Consider the following 23174-nt stretch of genomic DNA (forward strand, 5'->3'; position numbering starts at 1 on the left):
CACTGTCGTCACTTCATGAGCTACTCTTTTTGATTAGCAAGGGATCTTTTATATCCACCATCCCACAAACAGGGTAGTACGTACCAAGACCTTTGATATACCAGTCATGGTGCACTGGCTGGAGCAAGAAATGGCCAAATGGACCCACCAATGGGGATCAATCCCAGACCGACCATGCATCAAGCGAATGCTTTACCACTGGGCTACGTCCCACCCTCGGGCATGCATGTAAAGACAAGTATACCGAAAATACTGCTCGATATTGGTATCGGTATTGAATACTGTACCAATACCAAGGTAAATCACCCCCAAAATATTGATACCGATACCGAACCTGAAATTTTAATACCACCAAGCTATAGCAAAAGCCACCACTATAGTCATCATGGACGGTTTTGGAGTAGTACTCCAGAAACTCTATATAGTCATCATGGACGGTTTTGGAGTAGTACTCCAGAAACTCTATATAGTCATCATGGACGGTTTTGGAGTAGTACTCCAGAAACTCTTAGAGCACATTTTAATATTCCCTGCACAGATACATGTGTAATTGCAGGGGATAATAAAACAAATGTTATATATTTATTCTAAGTTCTAATATTTCACTTCAAAACTGGAATGCAAAAATTATACAACAGCCTTATTTTTTGGCTTGGGAAATGGTTCCAGATATTGTGGGCTAATACTACAATTAAAGAAAAAACAAACAGCAATTTTCTTCTCTTGTTTTTATTCCCACATTTTTAAGAGTAGCATGACAAGTAATACCATGCTAAGGGTTAATGGAAAAAAAGGATTAAAAAACAAACAAAACAAAACAAAACATGACTCTGCAGAAAATAAAACTTAACAAAAAGTTGTGTAATGATCAACAGCCAAAGAACATGACATTATCAACACGCATTACATTTAGTTTTATATGTGAAAGTGGTATCATTAAATCTGGCAAACCATAACAGATATCTGTTTGGCATTATGGAGGTGTATGCTTAGTTGTATAATGTTTATTGTATAAAGTACTGAAGACGATAAATGAAGATGTAAAGTTGTAAAAAAACAGATATTTACAATTACGGTCTCCAAAGCAAAGTCTACAAACATGGATTATTTAATACAGCATGTGATACTATACCAACTGAAAGAATTCTTATCCGATTACAAATGTACCACTGAGGTCCGATGAATGCCAGGTAACTTTCTAGGAAAGGAAGATTGTGCACATTTTTAGGGGAAAATGGAACTTTGTTCACTAAAACATATGATGTGTTAGTTTGCTTTGTTTTTAAAATGGACTAATATATGGGAGTTTGGGGACTTTTGTTTGTTTCTTAGGTTTGAGTATTTTTGTCCTTATATACACAGCCTGGTTAAAGAAGTAGACCCTAGTTTCAGCCCATGAACACTTAAGTTTAGTTAACTTACCGTACAAACATGTAACACATCTCGATAAAGTTATAATAAGAGTGAAGTTAAGGTCTGTGATGTTTAAATGTGGAAATCCTGTTTAAAAATAACTAGAGCTTGGCTGGTTAACCGTTACTTCTCTGAGGTACATGTGTTTTTACAATTATTAAAAATGTATTTCAAGGTATTACAAAAACCTGGACGACCAGAAACACTTCAAGTGCATGTAAATAGATATTCTAAATAATAAACTAACTTCTAATTTATATGACCAAAAACGGCTCTAATAGTGAAAAATATGTAATAGTGTTTAAAAATTAGGATCTGTCACTTTAAATCACTGCTGTTATTCAAGTAAAATGTCTTAAATTTTGCCATGTTGTAAGTTTGATATCAACAAATTACATTCGATTTGGCTACAGGGAAATTATTATATTGATTACAAATATTACTAAATAGTCAATATCAACTATGAAAATACTTCTAAATGTCCATAAATATAATTGGCAGTTTTGAAAGGTTAACAATACCAAAAATGTATCCATGCAAACGTCTTAGTCACAAGTTTATGTAAACCTATCAGAATTGGGAGTTTTATCATTACATTTTAACACAAAATTAATGTTCTGTAAGATAAATATTTCTAGGATACCAATATATATTTAAATCAAATGCAATTCATTTTGGTGGCATTGATTGATAACACTCCTCACCGTATACATGTACAATGACAAAATTATTAGATCAAAAATAGAAGAATTCTGAGTCCCTTGGCTCCCTGGATAAACCTGTGCCTGTTTCAACCCATTCCCAGTAACACAAATGACCTGTTTTGGTTAAGCAATTATAAATGTTGTTCAAATGCTCTCCTAAGACTTGGTGGTCAATCATATTGGATGCAGTTATAAAAATTAAAATACATATTTCCTAAGAGAGCATTCACACTGAATGCATGTGATGGATGTATTTATAAAACACATCCAGCCAGCCACAGTGAAATAAATACCTGCATGTGTCTATTATAAATTAAGCCAATGGTATTTGCTTATGTTAACACACTATGGTATTTCACCAAACCGTTCATTGCAAAGCTGTGGTATAATATTTACTGTATGATAAACCATACCATCAATCCTGTCTTGGATGGAAGAGCCTGCGAGAGCCGACACCTGCACCCATAACAGGCATGCGCTAAAACAGAATGTTCTGAATGTGTACGATAAAACCTATGACCTGACCATCAATTCATCAAAATTATGGTTTGCACATTCTGTATATTTTGATACAAATAATACATATCACTGTATACAGTAGAATCTTATTGGGTTGAACTCGGAAGGGTCGAATGCACTGCAACGCTCAAACCAAAAACAAAGTCCCGAGTTACACTTACACAATGTTGACTGAATGGTTCGGTCGAATTAACCGATGGGGCAAACACTTTCTCAAGCACTGACGGGGCTCGAGCCAGTGGGATTCAACTGTATATATTTAGCAATGATAAACATGACAAATGCTCAACTCTTATAAATATGTTCACAACACAGCTCTACTTTTAATATAGTATAGCCAATCTTCACATATGTAGAGTATTTTCTTGAAAATTATTCAAATGTGATTAATTTAAAGAATATTTTATGAGCCAAAGACTAAATGTTGTAGCCACTTTGTATAAAAATTAGCAATTGACTAATATGGCAATGGACAGGGTGATCTGTGTTAATATAAAAATACATTGCAGTGAGCTTATTACCTGTGTCCAGAATGCAGAAGCTGGTGTGAACACTCTGAACGCATGTGGCAGCGACAACAGACACAAGAGCCAGATCGCACGCACATGTTGCTTCCAGTGTGAATGAGCCCTAAAAAGGACAGTCGTGAGTTTACAACCATTGTAAACTGTTTCCGACCAATAGAGTCTTTTCAATGACGTAACATACAAATTAAATACATTTTCTTATTTAAAATATCAGTCTGTATTTACAAGGTGTTTGTTGTTGTCCTAATGCTTGTAGTAGCCCAAACCGGATTTTACCTCCCAATAATTTTGTATGTTCGAAAAAATATACATATCACGAATTAAAGTAAAAACTGGGTGCCACAAACATTAGTATACGACTGCAAACACATTAGATATACAGACACGGGTATTCTAAACAAGAAAATGTATTTAGTATGAAATAGTACTCGCTAACAAGGCTCTGTTATCGCAGACATCTTACAATGGCTGCAAACTCAGGACAGTCCCTTTAAATAAAAGTTTACACACGCTGAATTCAGAATTATTAATTATTTAATTTTTATTTTATTTTTTGACGATATTGCCAGAATCAAAACAAAAACAATAATGTAATGAAGATATTTTAGGATTCCATCTCACAATCGTGCACTTTTGACCCAAAATCTGGGATTCGCATATGTATAAAATCCCGTTAAACTCGCAACCTGTTTTAAGTTGTTGTTTTTTTGTTTGTTTTTCTTCATTTCAGTACTTCCTATGCTTTAAAGTGACTGACCCTCAATTGGAGCTAATACAACCAACATGGGCGCCAGGAACACACAGGATTTACCACAACTGATAAGTTGAAAAATTTAAAATTAAAATATCTCCCGAAAAAAACAAACAAAAACAAACCCACAGTAAAATACAAAATATTTTGCTCTGCCTAAAAACTAGGGTCAGTGCTTTTATTTATCATACAACGTCATACAAAATTTACTGCCTGTGAAGATTAAGATATGTGTGTGTATTGGTTTAATTGTAAATTGATCTTCACTTTAACTACATGTAAATAATGTTTGCCCTCATGCATGATCCCTGAACATGTTTCATCATATATGGAGTTTGGCACCAAATAAACAATCTTATTATGACTAGTGAGGAATAAATAGGTTTTTTAAAAAAAAAAAAACCCAGAAATATAAAGGTATGCTAAAAAGAAAAAGGGTTTCATATAATTATACAGACATGATTAACAAAAATAAAGCTACTAAAAACAATGACAGAATACTAGTCCCCATCAATAAATATAATGATTATAAGTGTACAGTTAAATTAGAATTAAAAAAAAAAAAAACTAAAAAAAAACCCTAAAAAAAAAAAAAAAAAATTAACAAAAAAACTAAAAATACATGTAACATGTGTAGTGACCAGTCAGTTGGGCCACCAGTACATGGGTTCAACTCACTGCATAACATATTTAGTAGCATAACTAGCATTCTCATTCTCCCCTACCCTATGTCAAAAAGATATCACAAAGGGCCCTATGACAAGAACTTAATTTTTTTTTTTTTTAAATCAACTATTTGTGGCCCCAGTTGACAAACGACCTCAACCCCTGGAGCTGAATCCTTTCTGCCAACAATATCAGTACATCATTCTATAACAGAGTTCATATGTTTTGTTATAACGGAGCCTAAATATATATACATAATTGTTACAGCTTTTCCTATGGCAGGGTTTTAAAAGAAAACATGGTCACAGCAGTGTAAACTGGGTCAATTCTGCTTACAATGTGACTGACAAAAGTGTATTTTTTAAATAAATGCGAGATTAGACTATTTTTTCGTGTTATGGAACAACTTGGGACTTTTAAGATTTACCTGATTTCAATAACTACCGAATATGCATTTGACACCCATTATGAAAATGTAGATGAAAAACAAAATACACATTTATATTGCACATATATTAAACCAGATGCATGTTTATCAAGTATATGTTCTGAATGAAATCCTTTTCATTTGTCACTCACTAAAGCACATGACAATTTCACTCATGCATAAACATAATAAGAAATGGTACCATGTTTAATATGTTATTAATTGTGTTTTAAATTAAATAGCATAATGAAATTATTTTAAGAAATGAATGAATCTTAAAATGACACCATGGCATAAAAACATATTAGCTATTGGATGTTAAAAGTTAACTACATGAAAATGGTTCTATTTACAGGATGAAGACCAACTCTAGTGATACCACTGAAAGTGCGATACAATGAAAAGCTCACTGGGACATACAATGTATTACCTGTACTGCCTAATGGGACACTACTTTCATATGAACAAAAATATATTGAAGCAGCAACAATATGTACCGGTACTCCCCCCCCCCCCCCCCCCCCCCCAATGCAGCTACACATTAAAAAAAAAAAAAATGATGTGGTAAATGTTCTCAAAAATAATAAATTATGGCAGGGGCTGGAGGAATCAAGAATTCATTGGTGTGTTTTCAAAACTGATAAGTGGTGTGGCCATTTGTAATGAAAATATCATTGTTTTTGTAGTGATGGGGGTGGTGGGTGGGGTTGGGGTTGGGTACGGGCAATAAATGTTTCCAAAAATAATACAGTATGATGTAAGCAGTAATGAAATTAATATATTCATTTGTGTAATCTTTTGATGTGGGTAAAGGGATAAAGGGATTAATTTAATCATGATAACTGTGTGCATGTTTCTGAATAACTGTGACACTTCAATGAAAACTACAGGTATGATGGGTTCATGTTCATGTATATAAATAATGAATGACAACATGATTTTACTGTAAACAAACATACAGTGAGTGACATATGTGTTATCTCATATGTAATCCTTAACAAGTGTGTTTCATAGAACTTTTTATTAATGCAACAGAAAAAAAAAGAAAAAAAAAAGAGAAGCTTAAACCCCAATTCATAATGAACTGCCCAATTCACTTCTCTCCACATAAATTCCTAGTTTTCTTCCAAGTTAAAAAGAAGGAAGGAAAACCTAAACATTCTAAATAAATATTGTCATTAGGTTAATCCAAACATTTTGTTGAAGGATGGCCATAACCTAAACATTCTAAATAAATATTGTCATTAGGTTAATCCAAACATTTTGTTGAAGGATGGCCATAACCTAAACATTCTAAATAAATATTGTCATTAGGTTAATCCAAACATTTTGTTGAAGGATGGCCATAACCTAAACATTCTAAATAAATATTGTCATTAGGTTAATCCAAACATTTTGTTGAAGGATGGCCATAACCTAAACATTCTAAATAAATATTGTCATTAGGTTAATCCAAACATTTTGTTGAAGGATGGCCATAACCTAAACATTCTAAATAAATATTGTCATTAGGTTAATCCAAACATTTTGTTGAAGGATGGCCATAACCTAAACATTCTAAATAAATATTGTCATTAGGTTAATCCAAACATTTTGTTGAAGGATGGCCATAACCTAAACATTCTAAATAAATATTGTCACTAGGTTAATCCAAACATTTTGTTGAAGGAGGGCCATAATCTAAACATTTTAAAAACATAAACACAAACAAAAAGAAAAGAGTTAAACACACAATGTTCTGATCAATACCACATTTCAGACACAGCCATGAAAACAATTTTAAGGGGAGTGATTAAAATGCTTCCCTAATTTAGACTATAGGGAGCCATTTAAGATATTACCATAATGAGCATCAATATTTAATCCTCTTGTAATACTTTTTTTTTAAATTCACATGTTAAGAGGAGCTAAAAATTACCTTCCTTGAACTAGTTTTAGGGGAAAGAAGTTTGTTTTGTTTAACAACACCACTAGAGCACATTTTTTATTAATCATCGGCTATTGGATGTCAAACATTTGGTAATTGTGATATACAGTCTCAGAGAGGAAACCTGCTACATTTTTCTATTAGTAGCAAGGGATCTTTTATATGCACCATCCCATAGAAAGGATAGCACATACCACAGCCTTTGATATATCAGTCGTGGTGCACTGGCTGGAACAAGAAATAGCCCAATGGGTCACCAACAGGGATCAGTCTCAAATCGAAAGTGCATCAAGCAAGCACTTTACAAGTTTTAGAGAAGTGATGGAGACCCAGACCGGTAGCTCTTCTTAAATGGCGAGGTCTGATATTAATGTCACAAATGGAAAGTGTCTAATTAGTAGAATTTGGCACCAGTGTTGTAAAAATAATATGAACTGAAAAACAAATTTTAAACATAAAACTGATTTGTAAAATTAATTAACAATGACCTGGACCTGTGCTAATAAAAACGTTTAAGAGTCCAGACTCAATCTCCAATGACGTCAAACACATACAATTTGTATGGCGTTGTCATGATATTACTGTCTCAGACTCCATTAGTCTCGAGTCTAGACTCTAAAAGTTTTATAAGCACCAGGCCTGTTCTCCAAGTACATGTGATTTGTGATGTCAAAGCAGCAGATGAAGGTGCGTGTTTTGTGAATGTTTGGCCTCTTTCTTGATAATAAATCGTATCATACCATACACTATATACATGCACCTATACCTTACACTTGAGATCTGAATACAACCTAGATAGTACAGGGATGCTTGGTTGTTTTCTTGCTGTAAAATCTGTTACATCATCCAATCATCTGAAAAAAACCCCGACTATAGCCATAAAGAAACCTATCCTGTGTGGCGCAACAAGGATGCAATCTCCTTGGGTGTGGCTGTCCTCCTACTGACAACGCACTATAGTCCGTCCCATAGGTAAAAGCCTTTTTCATTCTATGGAATTTACTACAAGTTATTTATTTCTGAGCAGATTGTTACTTTAAATTGGACACAAAAATAGTCTATTTTTCTTATTTCCAAAACACCTTTACTTTTCTTTGTACATCAAAAACTGAAATTATTTACCCAAAAAACAAAAATTTCTGGACTATAGATAGAGATTCATGGAATCGTCTACTATTTTGCCAAATGTTCATTCGACTCTGCATTGTGTAAAGATATGGCCCTGTCATTTAAATTAAATTAATGACAGACAGGTAAGTAGCAATTGCCACTAATCAAGCACCCATTTTCACCTATATATCTTCTGAGCTAAAGTCTTTGATCAATTTCTGTCTGTTAACAGGACCTAATAAAAGTATTAAATATGTCAGACTTTAGATATTTTTCATTCACGCTGATGACAAGTTGTTTTATCAGTATTCCAAAACAGGAACTAAAAAGCAAAGGCAAACAAAAAAATGACCAACATTTAATGTAAAAACACCAAAATATGTTTTTAAATAAAATTATACTAATTTTTAAAAACGAAGATTTGTTGGTATAAAATTAGATTCAACAACTGAGAAACTTTTTAAGTAGTACAAAATCAACAAATATTGTATCGGTTATGATGCTCCACTGTGTAGGAACAAGATCTAAAAAAATATTAAATTAACACACACACCATGGCTGTAAAGTATTTAAAAAAAAGAAACAAAAAAGGATATTCTAACCTAATATTCATGGATTAAGATGTGTAAAACACCTCAGTGTTCAGATCCATTGAAGAGTTGAAGATATGCTCCTCTCTCCATCTAACAAACTGATACAAAAATGTGTTTAAAATGTCTTATTTGATAAAAACATCTATCATTCCAAAACTGTCCAAAGCAGTAAGTGCCTGGAGTTTCCTGACCGTTCATAACCAGCCTTCCACTGCCAATTTCCATTATGATTTAAGTGTATGGTCACCCACGTCAAAATCATCTTCATTGAGACAATTAATGTCACGGGTCTACAACTGTGAAAATTAGAGACATGTACTTGCATAATAACTTGTGTAGAACATGGTATATGTATCATAAATAAAATATATATAACACACACGTACAATATTAGTATAGTGAGATGGACAACTATTTATCTAAAAAGTAATTAAATATGCAAGGTGACATCACATGACAATTCCAGATACAATATGGTATATGCTGTATGAGCTTAACCTGTTTCTGTTTAATATGACAGCATCAGTAATTGATCTACAGCCAATATAAGATATCTGTATCCACCCATTTTAAGGGTTACTTGCAACCTGCCACTCTCACACATTCACATTACATTTAACATACGAGATTCAAACATTACAATTATAATTAATTATGCTTACATTGTTTCACAGAAACATATGTGTGTTACTATCATGCAATAATTCACTATACCTTTGGCCCCATATACTACAACAGTATCCTTTTTCTGTCATGGTTGAAGACGTGCTTGGTAGATCATTCATTGAAGAAACGGAAAGCCAACTAAAAGGACCCCCAAAAGGTGCTTTTATAGATACAAGAAATGATCAAATGTGGTTTGTTGTTCAGGGGCCTAGTTCACTAATCTCCCGCAACTTTGCGATTTCGTAGTGCAATGCAAAAAGACTTGAAGAATGATGTACGGTTGCCTTAGAGTGCTTTGTAACTAGGCCTCAAAGTTTTAAAACCTGCTGTTTGATACCGTGTGGAGCTAGTTAACCTCAGCAGAATTATAGTGACCTCAACTATAGCACAATGAAGCATCTGTTTCAATGGGTGCAAAAAAAAATTCATGTTTTTATGAATGCTTTCAACAGTGCATTGTGTCTTGGCAAGTGCCATTCAAATGGTCCAGAAAGCCAATATTCAATTACCATCGATATCAAGCATGGTGTTAAAAAAAAGTTAATGCACAACATTTCAGTGTTCTATCAACGGGGAGTGGTATATAACAACAAACAATTCAGTTGCTGATAGTGATAACCATTTAACAGCTTGCTACATTTACTGTCATAACAGTTGGATACTGAACTCTGGTTGATGGTCACTTCTATACATTGACATTTAGTCATAAACTTAAACATGTCCAATTCCCCACAGACTAAATATTAAGATTTTCAAGGATGCTTGGTCCTCGCAACAATATTAAATGTTTTTTGCCTGAAATAACGTTGTTTTGTTTTTCACATCTCATCATGAAAAATCAACCAGCACCGAGTAAATGCTAACGTTCATGATCGATCCGCTGAAGTGTTCTGAATTGTCATACACCAAGATGATTCAGCAGGATGTATCACTTTCTTGAGGTTCTGTATGTATGAAGACATTCAAGAACATGCCAGTATGTAACAAAGTGAATATTCTCAGTAAGAAACTGCTAGTGTCAACCAGAAGAACAATACTTGGATTTTAAGATGACCAATTAGTCCAGAGGACACACGATGAAGGGAAACTTGCACATGTTTTCTACTATAGATTTAGCAGACATAGCATTACATTTTTAGTGATAATCATCACTAAAGTTCATAAAGCCAAAACTACAATTTAGTATGGTATTTGTTCAGAAATTCCCGATCATGGAGATGACCAGTAGGCATTTCACCAAAACATTCATACCATTATGCTTACAACATCTAATAGCAGTTCTACTTCTCTGTTAAATATTCTTACATTCCAAATACAGAAACATATGGTGACACCTATGGGTCCAAACTGGACCTTAGATAAGTAAGTACGTGTAGGTTACGCTGATCACAGGAACTTGGCAAGATCCATCCACCAATAGTCATCGCTTGCTGGATTTGTCCTTTACTGGCTGCATTCGTTCAAAGCTAGTGTATCATCAATATATACATAATATATAAAAGCCTAATATCACAGCCTGGAAAACTATTATCTAAAACACTGTTCAGCACATCAAGAGCAAAGCTGTTTGTTAAAGAGGAGTGTGCACCCCATTACTGATGGCATTATCAAAGAGATCACAACCGTTTTGTTGATGGAGAGAATCTGAAAAAACCCTGATATTCTCATCTCAGTCATCATACTCATTGGTCAGAAACTGATGGATGAACATTGCTTTCTTCTCCTCTTCCATTTTCTTTCGCCGTTTGTCTGTGGTGACTCTGGTTTCCGTTGGTGACCGTATCAGCACTCCACTAAACAGGGTGGCTGGAAGAAAAAATCAGAAGATTTGTGACTCTCGGTTTGTTTAATATCTCTAGAAAACTTTGTATTGTCGACCACAATGCATTTACTATTATTATAGTCCGGTTTGTATGTGGGACTGAATTTCATTGACGTGGTTAACTTCCTGACACTATGCCTGACCGGGGGAGCAGGATGTAGCCTAGTGGTAAAGCACCCACTTGATGCACGGTCGGTTTGAGATTTATCCCTGTCGGTGGGCCCATTGGGCTATTTCTCATTTCAGCCAGTGCACCACAACTGGTATATCAAAGGCAGTGGTATGGGCCTTTGACCAGTTGTGGTGCACTGGTTGGAACAAGAAAAATAACAATCAGCTGAATGGATCCACTGAGATGGTTTGATCCTGCGATGCAAGCACCTCAGGCGAGCACTCAACCTACTGAGCTAAATCCCGTCCCTCATATGGACAAATTATTCATTGATATCCGGTTATCTACATGTACCACTCTTCTCTGTGAATGTGTTGAATATCATTGGAAATAGGGGAACTGTGAATAAAAATGTAAAAACTAAATAAATGGTCAATTCAAAGCCATACTGTTTTGACCTGCCATGCTTGATGTCAAGTATCACAGGCACATATGTCCATTTGTTGGAAATACTAGGACAACACTTTCCCACAGACAGGACAGCACAACCACGGCCTTTGATATACCTGTCATGAGGGATGAGAAAATGGGTCTCATGAGGGATAAGAAAAAAAGAAGAAAAGAAAATGTGTCTACCGAGGTAGTTCAATCCTACGAAAGAAAGAAATGTTTTATTTAACAACGCACTCAACACATTTTATTTGTGGTTATATGGCGTCAGACATATGGTTAAGGACCACAAGGACATTGAGAGAGGAAATCCGCTAACGCCACTTCATGGGCTACTCTTTTTGATTAGCAGCAAGGGATCTTTTATATGCACCATCCCACAGACAGGGTAGTACATATGGCGGCCTTTGATATACCAGTCGTGGTGCACTGGCTGGAACAAGAAATAGCCCAATGGGCCCACTGACGGGGATCGATCCCACACTGACCACGCATCGAGCGAGCACTGTACCACTGGGCTACATCCTGCCCCACGATCCTACAACTCAAGCACCTCAGGCGAACGCTCTACTGACTGAGCTAAATCCTGACCCCTATAAATTAGTGCTGTTGTTGGAGAAGACCCTATATTACGGAGCTGTGTTATTTTAGGCCAGGTACAAGAGCTGGCTATTCAGGCCATCTGTGAACAATGAAGGAAATTGTTTCATCAGAAAGTAACTAAGCAAGCTGACTGACAGAAAATTCAGTGCACAACAACCAACTTTTTTTTTTTTTTTTTTTTTAAATCCCAGTGCCCCCTTTTCTTTCTCTCCTTTGAATTCCATCTCATTTCTTCCCGATCTGGCAACTCCTCCTATCTTTCAACTTTTTTTGCTGTCCACCTCCACATCCCAGTCCTTGTCTCTCCAACCACGACATGTGCTCGTCTCTTGTGGCTATCTGTGCCACACACCTGTTCCCCATCAGCTTTTAGCTGTGGGCTTAGTCTGACCACTTCGGGGAGTGTTCAGTAGTTACTTCTGGCATTGTTAAGAGGCACTTGTAACCACCTACTATGCACCCCTACTACTGGCGATCATTAGTTAGTGCCATGGGTCAGACCAGCTTTATTAGCAGCAGAGGATGAGGATGCCAGGTGAGTGCAGGGAAATACATAGAGACTGCACCTGTGGAGGAAGTTGACACAGGTAGGCGATGGTGTGGACAGCTCACAAGACAGAGTGGGAGGAAATTGACAGAAAGGATCGAAACAGATTGAAAGCACAACAACAAAATGGTAAGTTAAAACCTGCAATACTCACAGAGAAACTTTGCATCAAGATGATGATTGTAAATCATTAACTCTCGAAGGAATGCACATATATATTTAAACAAATTCCGATGACACTCGGGTATTTTTGTCAACAACTGAAACGGGAACAAAAGAGAACATTTAACATATTTCTATTTCATAAAACAATTCTCAGCATTCGTGTGTACATATGTATAAGAGGAAGTCAAGAATGAATATAGGTATTAAATATAAGTACATGTGTATGTCATATATCTATGTAGGTCTGGACATTATGATTATTATGATTAAAATATATCAATAACTATTAATTTTAATGAAAAATATGAACAAGTAATATCTCACACATAATCACAAACCAAATTAGATGAAAATGTAAATACATTAAAGGCATACTGTCACAGATCACTGACCTATTTAATGGTCTAACAAAGTATTACCGTAACAAAAGTAATTTGATTTGTCCCTAAATGTACTTTATTCAACCACCTTCATAACCACCATACTCCATTTATTAATGACATTTTGTTAAAATAATTGAATTATGGCAATGGTCCATAATTCAAAAACTAAAATTGCCGATTGGGATGACATGGATTTCAGTCCATCATGGTTCAGTTACGGTGATGCAATAGATAGATTTGGTTTTAAACGATTAATGTAATTTTTATTTATTATACATTTTTAGAGAAATAAGGTCCTTAAATCCGTGACAGTATGCCTTTAACTGAACAAATATATTTATAAGTTTCTTTTGTTTAACGACACCACTAAGGCACATTGATTTATTAATCATCAGCTATTCGATGTCAAACATTTGGTCATTTTGACTCGTAGTCATCAGAGGAAACCCATTACATTTTATATGCACTTTCCCACAAACAGGAAAGCATATACCACAGCCTTTGACCAGTTGTGGTGCACTGGTTAGAAAGAGGAAAAACCCAATCAGTAGAATTAATCCACTGAGGTGGTTCAATTCGGTGACGCAAGCACCTCAAGCACTCAACCGACTGCGCTAAATCCTGCCCCTTATTTATAAAATATGGCTGTTCAAAGCTGACAAAGTTCTGTACAAACATGAAAGGAGAGGAGTACTGACCAACATTCCAGAAGACTGTTTAACCAGTACCTTTCATTTCAACTTATTTTCGTGCTTATCTGGGCTGTCTGTCCAGGACAGTGGGTTAGTGGTTAGTAACCAGTACATGAGAGATGTCAAATAGCAAATATGTCAACCAGTCAGAGTCAAGAGAAAAAGAAAACAGACTTCTACCAAGTAAAAATTCTTACCAATTAGCACAAGTTTCCTTTTAATTTTATTACTATACACATCCTCATAGGATGGCACATAGCACAGCTTTTGTTTGATTACCAGTTGAGGAGCACTTATTATTTGAAAGGGTAAATAATCCAGTGGGAGCATCATAGGAGCAGATAATTTTGTTATGCTCTTATACCACAAAGGTTTTGAGCGTATCAATCCTTAGACAGACCACATCTGAGAAGGCCAATCTACCACTGAGCTGCATGTCGACCTCTTTAAAGTCATCAAATGTGAGGCTTTTAATAGACATCACATATTTATCATGAATTCCAGGCATTTTTTTTTTTTTTTTTACAGCTTCGTATATGGTGCATTTCTTTTCATGCATTCTATCATTATTTTAGGGTGCAATATTCTGAAATTCCTGAAAGGCCTCAGTGGTGTCATGGTTAAGCTATCAGACATAAGGCTGGTAGGTACAGGGTTCGCGGCCGGTACCAGCTCCCACCCAGAGCGAGTTTTAACAACTCAATGGGTAGGTGTAAGACCACTACACCCTCTTCTTTCTCACTAACCACTAACAATTAACTCTATCCTAGACAGACAGTGCAGATAGCTGAGGTGTGTGCCCAGGACAGCGTGCTTGAACCTTAATTGGATATAAAGCACGGAAATAAGTTGAAATGAATGAATGAAATTGCTGATGTGATTGCTGGGGGCCATGCAGATCCCCATGATGCAAGTTTAGCTAAACACACCTGTTTACACAACTGGAAGTTGTGGCTGTAGTCGAGGCACTGCTGGTAGCAGCTGAACGGTATCACAGGGTCTGCGAGCGACTCCAGGAACAGCAGCAAGCACTCCGCTACAGCATGGACACCTCCACCTGACGCTCATAAGGAACACACAACTCTCTACATGGTCATTTGGATGGGTGGATGGGTGGGTGGATGGATGGATGGATGGATGGATGGATGGATGGATGGATGGATGGATGGATGGATGGATGGATGGATGGATGGATGGATGGATGGATGGATGGATGAATGGATGGATGAATGATGGATAATTTATGGATGGGATGGATGGGTGGATGGGTGGATGGATGGATGGATGGATGGATGCATGGATGGATGGATGGATGGATGGATGGATGGATGGGATGAATGGATGAACGGATGGATAATAAAATTATTCAATTTTAGAGGGTAAACACATTCAGTACAACGTGAACAACAAGGTCCTCACTAATGTATGGGTGGGTAGATGGATGCATGGATGAAATGAGACAAGCACTCTACTAGTGAATGGCCCATGTTGCTGTAAGACCAGCTAGACTGTACATGTGAGTGAGAAAGGATACTCAGTTTGTCAGGCACTCCAGTGTCAAGACAGTCTATTATGTCTCGGATTTCCTGTGGTTTCCCGGGTTGCTTAAAAAGTTCTGCCTGAAACACAGAAATCCTCAATTTCAACTCCATTGGCAAAAACAACAACAAAAACATCTGTATCATAGTCATACATTGTTCTTTCAATTTATACTTGCATGAAGTTCTTATAATTAAAGTTAGTCGAATAATATACCAAATGCATTTGTTTAGCCCTGATTAATTTATAGTTTCCCTTGGGAAAGCTTCATTGAGAAAGGTGTGGTATTGGAAAGCCACGGAAGTCAAACATGATCTATAAAGTTCTGTACATGATAAGGCTATACATAAAATTTCAGCTTAATGTTATGTTTATGCGCCAAAAACTGCTGAAAAACTATATATGGGACATATGGTCAGATGAAAGGGGACGAAACCTATAGTCCCCTCCAGTGGGACCAATAGGGAATTAATAGGAAGGAAATGTTTTATTTAACAACTCACTCAACACATTTTATTTACAGTTATATGGTGTTGGACATATGGTAAAGGCCACACAGATATTGAGAGAGGAAACTCATTGTCGCCATTTCATGGGCTATGCTTTTAGATTAGCAGCAAGAGATCTTTTATATGCACCATCCCACAGACAGGATAGTATATACCAGTCTTTGCTACACTAATTGTGGAGCACTGGCTGGAATGAGAAATAGCCCAATGGGCCCACCGACGGGATTAGATCCTAGATTGATCGCACATCAGGCGAATGCGGTACCACTGAGCTACATCCCGCCCCAGGGGATTAATAACACTAATAATAATAAAAGCACAAACTTCATCTTTTCCATGTTCGTATAGGTGGTTCACCATTCTGTAGACTTCTTTAGGACACAGATACAGTCGTTTTTCTGCTTCTGGTCTATCTATACTGCCTTGATGACCCTAAAACAAAACAAACATTTATAAAATCATGTATTAATGTAAGCATTTGAGCCACATTTCATTTTATCCTTAAGAAATCTGAAAGTCTTTAATTTTTAATATGTACACTGAAAGCACACTGTTAGAGAACAAACCAAGATGCTCTCGTTATCCACATAAACACAAATTCTGCAGAATTAAATGTCTCACCTACATGTACCATGAACTGTTTTGTTTAATAAAGAAAAATCTGTGATATATTTTTCAGGATTAATCAAGAAGTTAAAAAGAAAAATTAACATGCATTGAGATGGACATTCATTGATGCACCTGTAAACCAATCTTCATTGATCCAGGACATATAGTTTGTTTGACATTGCAGATAAATACACAAATTTACACTTTTGTTGAAAAGTAATACTATGTCTTGCCCTTTGACTTTGTCAAGGCAAATTTATTTTTAAAAATGGAATGACAGGTTTATAACTGCACAAAGCAATTTTAATAACGAAAACCTCTATGTAATGAATTAGAATTAAAATAACGTTTTACTGTTTTGTTTAGCAACACCACTAGAGCACATTGATTTATTGGATTGGATTGGATAACATGTTAACTTGCCTACATGTGTATATCCAATTAAAGTTCAAGCATGTCTTTCCTGGGCACAATTTCTGACTTTGCCAGTGACTGGGTCCGGGACAGAAGAGGGGGGGGGGGGGGGGGGGGGTACATTTGGAAACAGGTAGAATTCTGAAAATAGCAATTAGTGAAAAAGTTGATAGAATAAAAAAATAAAATAAAAATTTAACAAACCAAAAATGAAAAGGAATTAACTGCTCAGCAAAATATTGATATAATTGGGAGCATTTTAGGACAGTCCAAAATTAAATAAGAGAAAGAAGAGAGGATAGGACTATTTAATAATATTAAAAAAGAAGGAATTTCGACATAAATTTTTTAACAAAGGTCTAAATGTCCACGTGTGGCCTTGTTAAGGCCGTTAAGGTGCACAGCTTGTAGGGACGAGATGGATTTATAAATCAAACATGGTAATTTTGACACAGTGTTAAAGAAAAACTGGGCACATGTTTCCATTAATAGCAAGGGATCTTTTACATGCACCATCCCATAGATTTAAAATAAATGCATGCCAGGACAGATGTGGGTTACATCAAAAGGTAATTTTCAGGGGTGGGAATTGGTGAACTGTAAAAAAGAGGAAATCTAGAGGGGTCCCGGAAATTCTTGAAATCCTAGGTTAAAATCTGTGCCATCTGACACATTTTGGAGGAAAGGATGATTAAAATGCAAGGAAACGCAATGTTCCATGAGAGGAAAACAGCTGATCCAAGGAGAATTCCCACCCCTGAATTTTCTTACATACCAGTTCTATCAGGGCAGCTACTGGAACCTCTCTGATTGGTCCATGCATCTGCACAAGGGCTTCAATGGAAGATCCGAAGCTGCTCGGGATGTAATTGCCGCTCACGGTCATGTGATGTGCATTAAGGAAAAATAGAATCTTTGGCTTTCTTTGAAAAATCTGAATTAATGAACAATTTCAGAACCCCAAACTCATCCTCATCCTTCACTCATCTCTCAATTCAAACATGTTGACTTCTGGGCCTGTACTTGTAAATCTTTGAATTCCTCACTCAGTTCTCTAGCAAAGTCTCTCAACTTTACTACATGTTATCTGATAAAGTGACGTTCTCATTATTAGTCACACCGACTTGTAGTATGCAATTTGTCGTGAAAGATAGAACTGGTATGACTCCGACACGAAATGTCGTATAAACCTTATGTATAAGACTAATGTCTTTCCAATTTAAGGTCTTCTCACAGTAAGATTCAAAAGCTATACGACAAGTTGGTGCGACCAATTGTTAATGAGAATGTCGCTTTAGCAAGATTTTATTAAAGCCTTGAACCTAGACGCTGAAGTTTTAAAAGCATGTCCCAGGGGCAAATCCAGAAGATCCATACCAAATAAAAAAATTAATCAGTACAGAAATATATTTTTAAAAACCCAGACCTTTATCTGACATTAATTTTAAAACTGCAGTTAATATTCAACAGATATTAGAGACATTTTTAACTTTGTGTTGCAGAATCATGTTTATGCATGAACACACATATTTTCTATAAAATGCTTCTGTGCTGTGACTGGACCCAGAGACTGTAATTCTAAACAATTTGTGTACAGCATTCTGCTTCACAAGGATATGAAGAAGTCTTTCCCACCAGCCAGATGAAGGACAAGAATATCTTCCAGTTGTTCAATGCCTTTATTCAGATCGGCTGCTGTTGTCTTGTCAACATAAACCTCAAAAGCAATTTCACACGACTCTCCTGCAACATAAAAGAGGAAAATGATTCACATTAAAGGAAGGAAGGAAGGAAATGTTTTATTTAACGACGTACTCAACACATTTTATTTACGATTATATAACATCAGACATATGGTTAAGGACCATACAGATATTGAGAGAAAAAAACCTGCTATTGCCACTTTATGGGTTATTCTTTTCAATTAGCAGCAAGGGATCTTTTATATGTACCATCTCACAGACAGGGTAGTACATACCACAGCCTTTGATATGCCAGTCGTGGTGCACTGGCTAGAACGAGAAATAGCCCAATGGGCACACTGACGAGGATCGATCCTAGACCGACCGCGCATTGAGTGAATGCTTTACCACTGGGCTACGTCCCGCCCCGATTCATATTAAAGGACAGGTAAAGAATATTTGTTTTAATGATACCTCAGCATATTTTGAACTACAGCAAACTGGTGTCTAACCGTTTTATTCTGACTCTTGGTCTAGAGGGACCGACAACCTACTGCCACTATCTACACCACACCTACTCAAAAACAGCATCAGCGTTTTTATATGCACTTTCCCATAGATAGGATAGTATGCATGTATACTATAGACTTTGATGTACAAATCATGAAGCACTGTTTGAAAAAACTTGGGCTTTATCTTGGTGACCAATTTTATTACCCATTGCCCCTTAGATGAGAGATCTATCACTGAGCTACATTCAGGCCCCTAGTGTAGATAACTATTAAAACATAATCATTATTCAAGTGCAATTTTAACCAAATAACTCTTTTTAGATGTATTGTAAGCCTATGCTATAAATTAGTAGAAATGCAAATTATTCTTGATGTAAATATGCAAACTACATATAAAAGGCTGGGAAATAGAACTGGTTATGCCCATAATAATTATTTTTAGGGGAAAAAGTTCAAATATTAAAACAATTCTGAAAATATTGTTTTAATTATTATTTCAAATTATCTACATTAAAGTTTGCATTTTTGCATCACTCCTCAGGGCGTCGGTGGACCCATTGGGCTATTTGTCGTTCCAGGAAGTGCTCCACAAGTGGTGTAACAAAGGCCGTGGTATGTACTATCCAGTCTGTGGGATGGTGCATATAAAAGATCCCTTGCTGCTAATCGAAAAGAGTAGCCTGTGAAGTGACGACAGCGGGTTTCCTCTTTCAATATATGTGTGGTCCTTAACCATATGTCTGACGCCATATAACCGTAAATAAAATGTTTTGAGTGTGTCATTAAATAAAACATTTCCTTCCTTCCTTCACTCCTCAGGGTTTCTGTCAGAGGGTAAATCGGGTATGGTGCCATACCCAAATTTGTTTGTAGATTTTTGTTTTAAGTTAACCTTTCGACAAAATTAATTACTCTTATCATTAATGTATGATTTTCTTAACCCTAACCCTAAACTTAACCTACTTTCTTTCTGGGGGTGGGCCCCCGTATCCCCTGTTGATTGTTGTTGCATTCAATTAAATAGCACAATACTGAAAAAAAAAATCTTTTTGGCAGAGAAACTGCTGCTAATACATGTAAGACCACCCACACACATACACACACAAGACATTAAAAACAAAGAGTGAAATAGTGGTCAATTTTAAATTTGTTTAAAGATTCCAGTTGTCAGCTGTCAACTATCAACTGAAACTGCTGTCACTTAGCAGTGAGGTACAATACATGTATTATGCTCATGCTCAAAATGAGGTATACCTCATGACAGATTTTATTAACCCAATAAGCTGGAGTCACAAATAAAATCTTCTATCTAGTAGGGCCTCCACGAATACAAAATATTGGGACTCGAGTACTCAAAGGTTAAACTCGACCCAGACCTGAGTAACCAACACTTACACTACAGTCCATCCCATCATTCTACAAAACTGTTTTTTGTAAATAATTTCAGTTTGGTTCGATGTAAAAAGTAATAATAAAAAATATTTTAAAAAATTATTATTTTTGTGTGCAACTTACGAATCAATCAGCTCAGAAATAAATAATTTGTAGTAATTTCCATAGCACGAAAAAAAGGCTTTTTCTGTGGGACGGACTATATATGATAATGAGACTAAGGAACAAAGTTCAATTGCATTATGCATATTAATTCTAGCGCTGAACATGGATGCTAAATCATGCCATTGTATTGAATCCCACACATTCGACTTTTGCTTTTCCTCCATGGCCCATAGTCCTATAATGTAACTGGCGGCTAGCATATGGAAAAATCACATTAAAAAATATACAATTAAATGAGCTCTTCCTTGTACAGGTACTCAAGTCCTGTAAATGGGACTCGTGTCTTCCTAGACTCGGCCTGTCCCCGAGTACATGTGTAGACCCTACTATTTAGGAAGATATGAATGCTATTATTTAAAGAGAGAAAGTGAAATGAAAGAAAAGCCACCTGTTCGAATGACAGCACAATGAACAAATACCATTACCTAGTGTGTTGAAGAGGAAAACAGATCTACAGGTACGCATGTGCTGACACAATCTCCATACCATTCTAACTAAAACTAAAAGCAGTGAAAGATCAAAGTGATTTTGTACCTGGAAGTAGAATGTGTTTGCATGGGGATACCCTCAGCCATGGTTTGCAAAATGTCTCGTCATTCAGCTTGTTGATGAACTCTAAATTTACTGGAACCTGAAAATGACAAGATATAAAATGAAACAAACAGTGAAACACAGCACCATCTCGCTAGCTCAGGTGTGGAATGTCAATCACAGCGAGTCTCAAGCTTAGAAAAAGAATCCCAGATTTTTAATCCAGGGCTCGAAATTGGAAGTAAACTATGGCCTGCCGGGTTTTTGGGTTTTTTAAATATCACTCCAAAAGAAATATGTCCTGCTGGAAGTGGAAGTAAGAAAGCACAGGGTGAGGGAAGTGTGTGGAACATTAGAACCTTTGAGATGTAGTTTAGAGCATTATGGAATTAAAATATAACAGAATCACAAGCTACATAACAGACGAGATCATTGTTCATATAGCTGTCGCTTGAAAAATTACCTGCAATATTTTGGTAGTTTTAGCAGGTGAATTTCTATTTTACCAGCTAGATCTGAGACAATGGCCTGATTTTTGCTTTTTGCAGGTCACTATTTTGAACCCCATAATCCCTTTTGATGATGGCCTGAATACACCTGGTAATAAATATAGAGGATAATAAACGAGTTACTAGTTATTATCAAATTTATGTCCCAAGTGAAAATTATTTCAAGAGGGACATAAATTTGATAATAACTGGCACCGAGTTTGTTATTCTATTTATTACCCCAGCTATATGGGGTTTTTTAAAGCCTACACATCCATGTATATAGAAATGACGTAAACTACTTTACTGTTCTGGGTATTGCTTTAACTTTGTATTTTATTCACGGTTCACAGATAATTTTCAAAACCCAAAGTTCTATAAATTCTGTAAAAATAAAATCTATAATGAATTGCATTAAACTACCATTTTATTACAAGTTTAACACTGAAACCAGAAAGACGTAAACACAAACGCTTTAAACTACATGTACATGACATCATTGTATATGCTTTGTCATATTTAGTACCGACAAGGTGATTGGTTTGTTGGGGTCAAATCGTTCAATAGTAGTGTACGTTAAACCAATGCATGATAATTTCTCAATTATGATTTTTAATTTCCCTGTTACGAGTACCTGCTGGGGTAATAAATATAATTATGTCCTTTCAAAAATATCTTGTTGAAGTTTTATTAATGTAATGTAGAAAAAAAGCAGTTTCAATTCCTTACAGGTATGTTACAAATAAAACATTCAGTCTTACCTGTCCTATATTTGCAACTGATAATGACTGAGTTTTCAATTCTAAAAACTTCACATCCTTAAAAACAAACTGAAAGGGAGAAAAAGAATGTCAAAAACATGTAACTACATTATAATTAGGGTATATTCTCAACTGTCATAATTTTCTTAAGAGTACATAGAGTACTTTTTCTTGCTTCTTCCTTCTTCTTAAAAGCATACATATAATAACAAAATAAAAACAAATTGTTTGTTTGTTTTAACCTACTTAGAACTGTTCTGTGTTTGTGGTTCCTCCAAAATTGTCAATGATAAATGTATAACTGGGGGTTAATCTGCTGAGGTTTGGCACACAAGAATTAAATACTGTATCAAGTTCACTGCTGAGGTTTGGCACACAAGAATTAAATACTGAATGAAGTTCACTGCTGAGGTTTGGCACACAAGAATTAAATACTGTTTCAAGTTCACTGCTGAGGTTTGGCACACAAGAATTAAATACTGTATCAAGTTCACT

The 23174-nt window shown here is 35.9% G+C and overlaps 1 protein-coding gene across 1 annotated transcript in view; it reads right to left on the reverse strand.

Annotated features, from left to right (window-relative positions):
• Positions 1-7066: 7066 nt before the first annotated feature.
• LOC121370617 (inositol polyphosphate 5-phosphatase OCRL-like) overlaps positions 7067-23174 on the reverse strand; it is a 54034-nt gene continuing 37926 nt past the window's right edge. The window contains exons 18-26 of the mRNA XM_041495966.1: positions 22680-22748; positions 21434-21530; positions 18767-18891; positions 17924-18034; positions 16450-16557; positions 15612-15696; positions 15007-15134; positions 12992-13097; positions 7067-11109 (exon numbers count right to left, since the gene is read on the reverse strand). Of these exons, the coding sequence (XP_041351900.1) occupies positions 10973-11109; positions 12992-13097; positions 15007-15134; positions 15612-15696; positions 16450-16557; positions 17924-18034; positions 18767-18891; positions 21434-21530; positions 22680-22748 (966 nt within the window). The 3' untranslated portion in view covers positions 7067-10972. The remainder of the gene's footprint in view (positions 11110-12991; positions 13098-15006; positions 15135-15611; positions 15697-16449; positions 16558-17923; positions 18035-18766; positions 18892-21433; positions 21531-22679; positions 22749-23174) is intronic.

This window comes from Gigantopelta aegis, chromosome 4 (genome assembly GCF_016097555.1).
Source record: "Gigantopelta aegis isolate Gae_Host chromosome 4, Gae_host_genome, whole genome shotgun sequence".
In the NCBI taxonomy this organism is placed as follows: domain Eukaryota; kingdom Metazoa; phylum Mollusca; class Gastropoda; order Neomphalida; family Peltospiridae; genus Gigantopelta; species Gigantopelta aegis.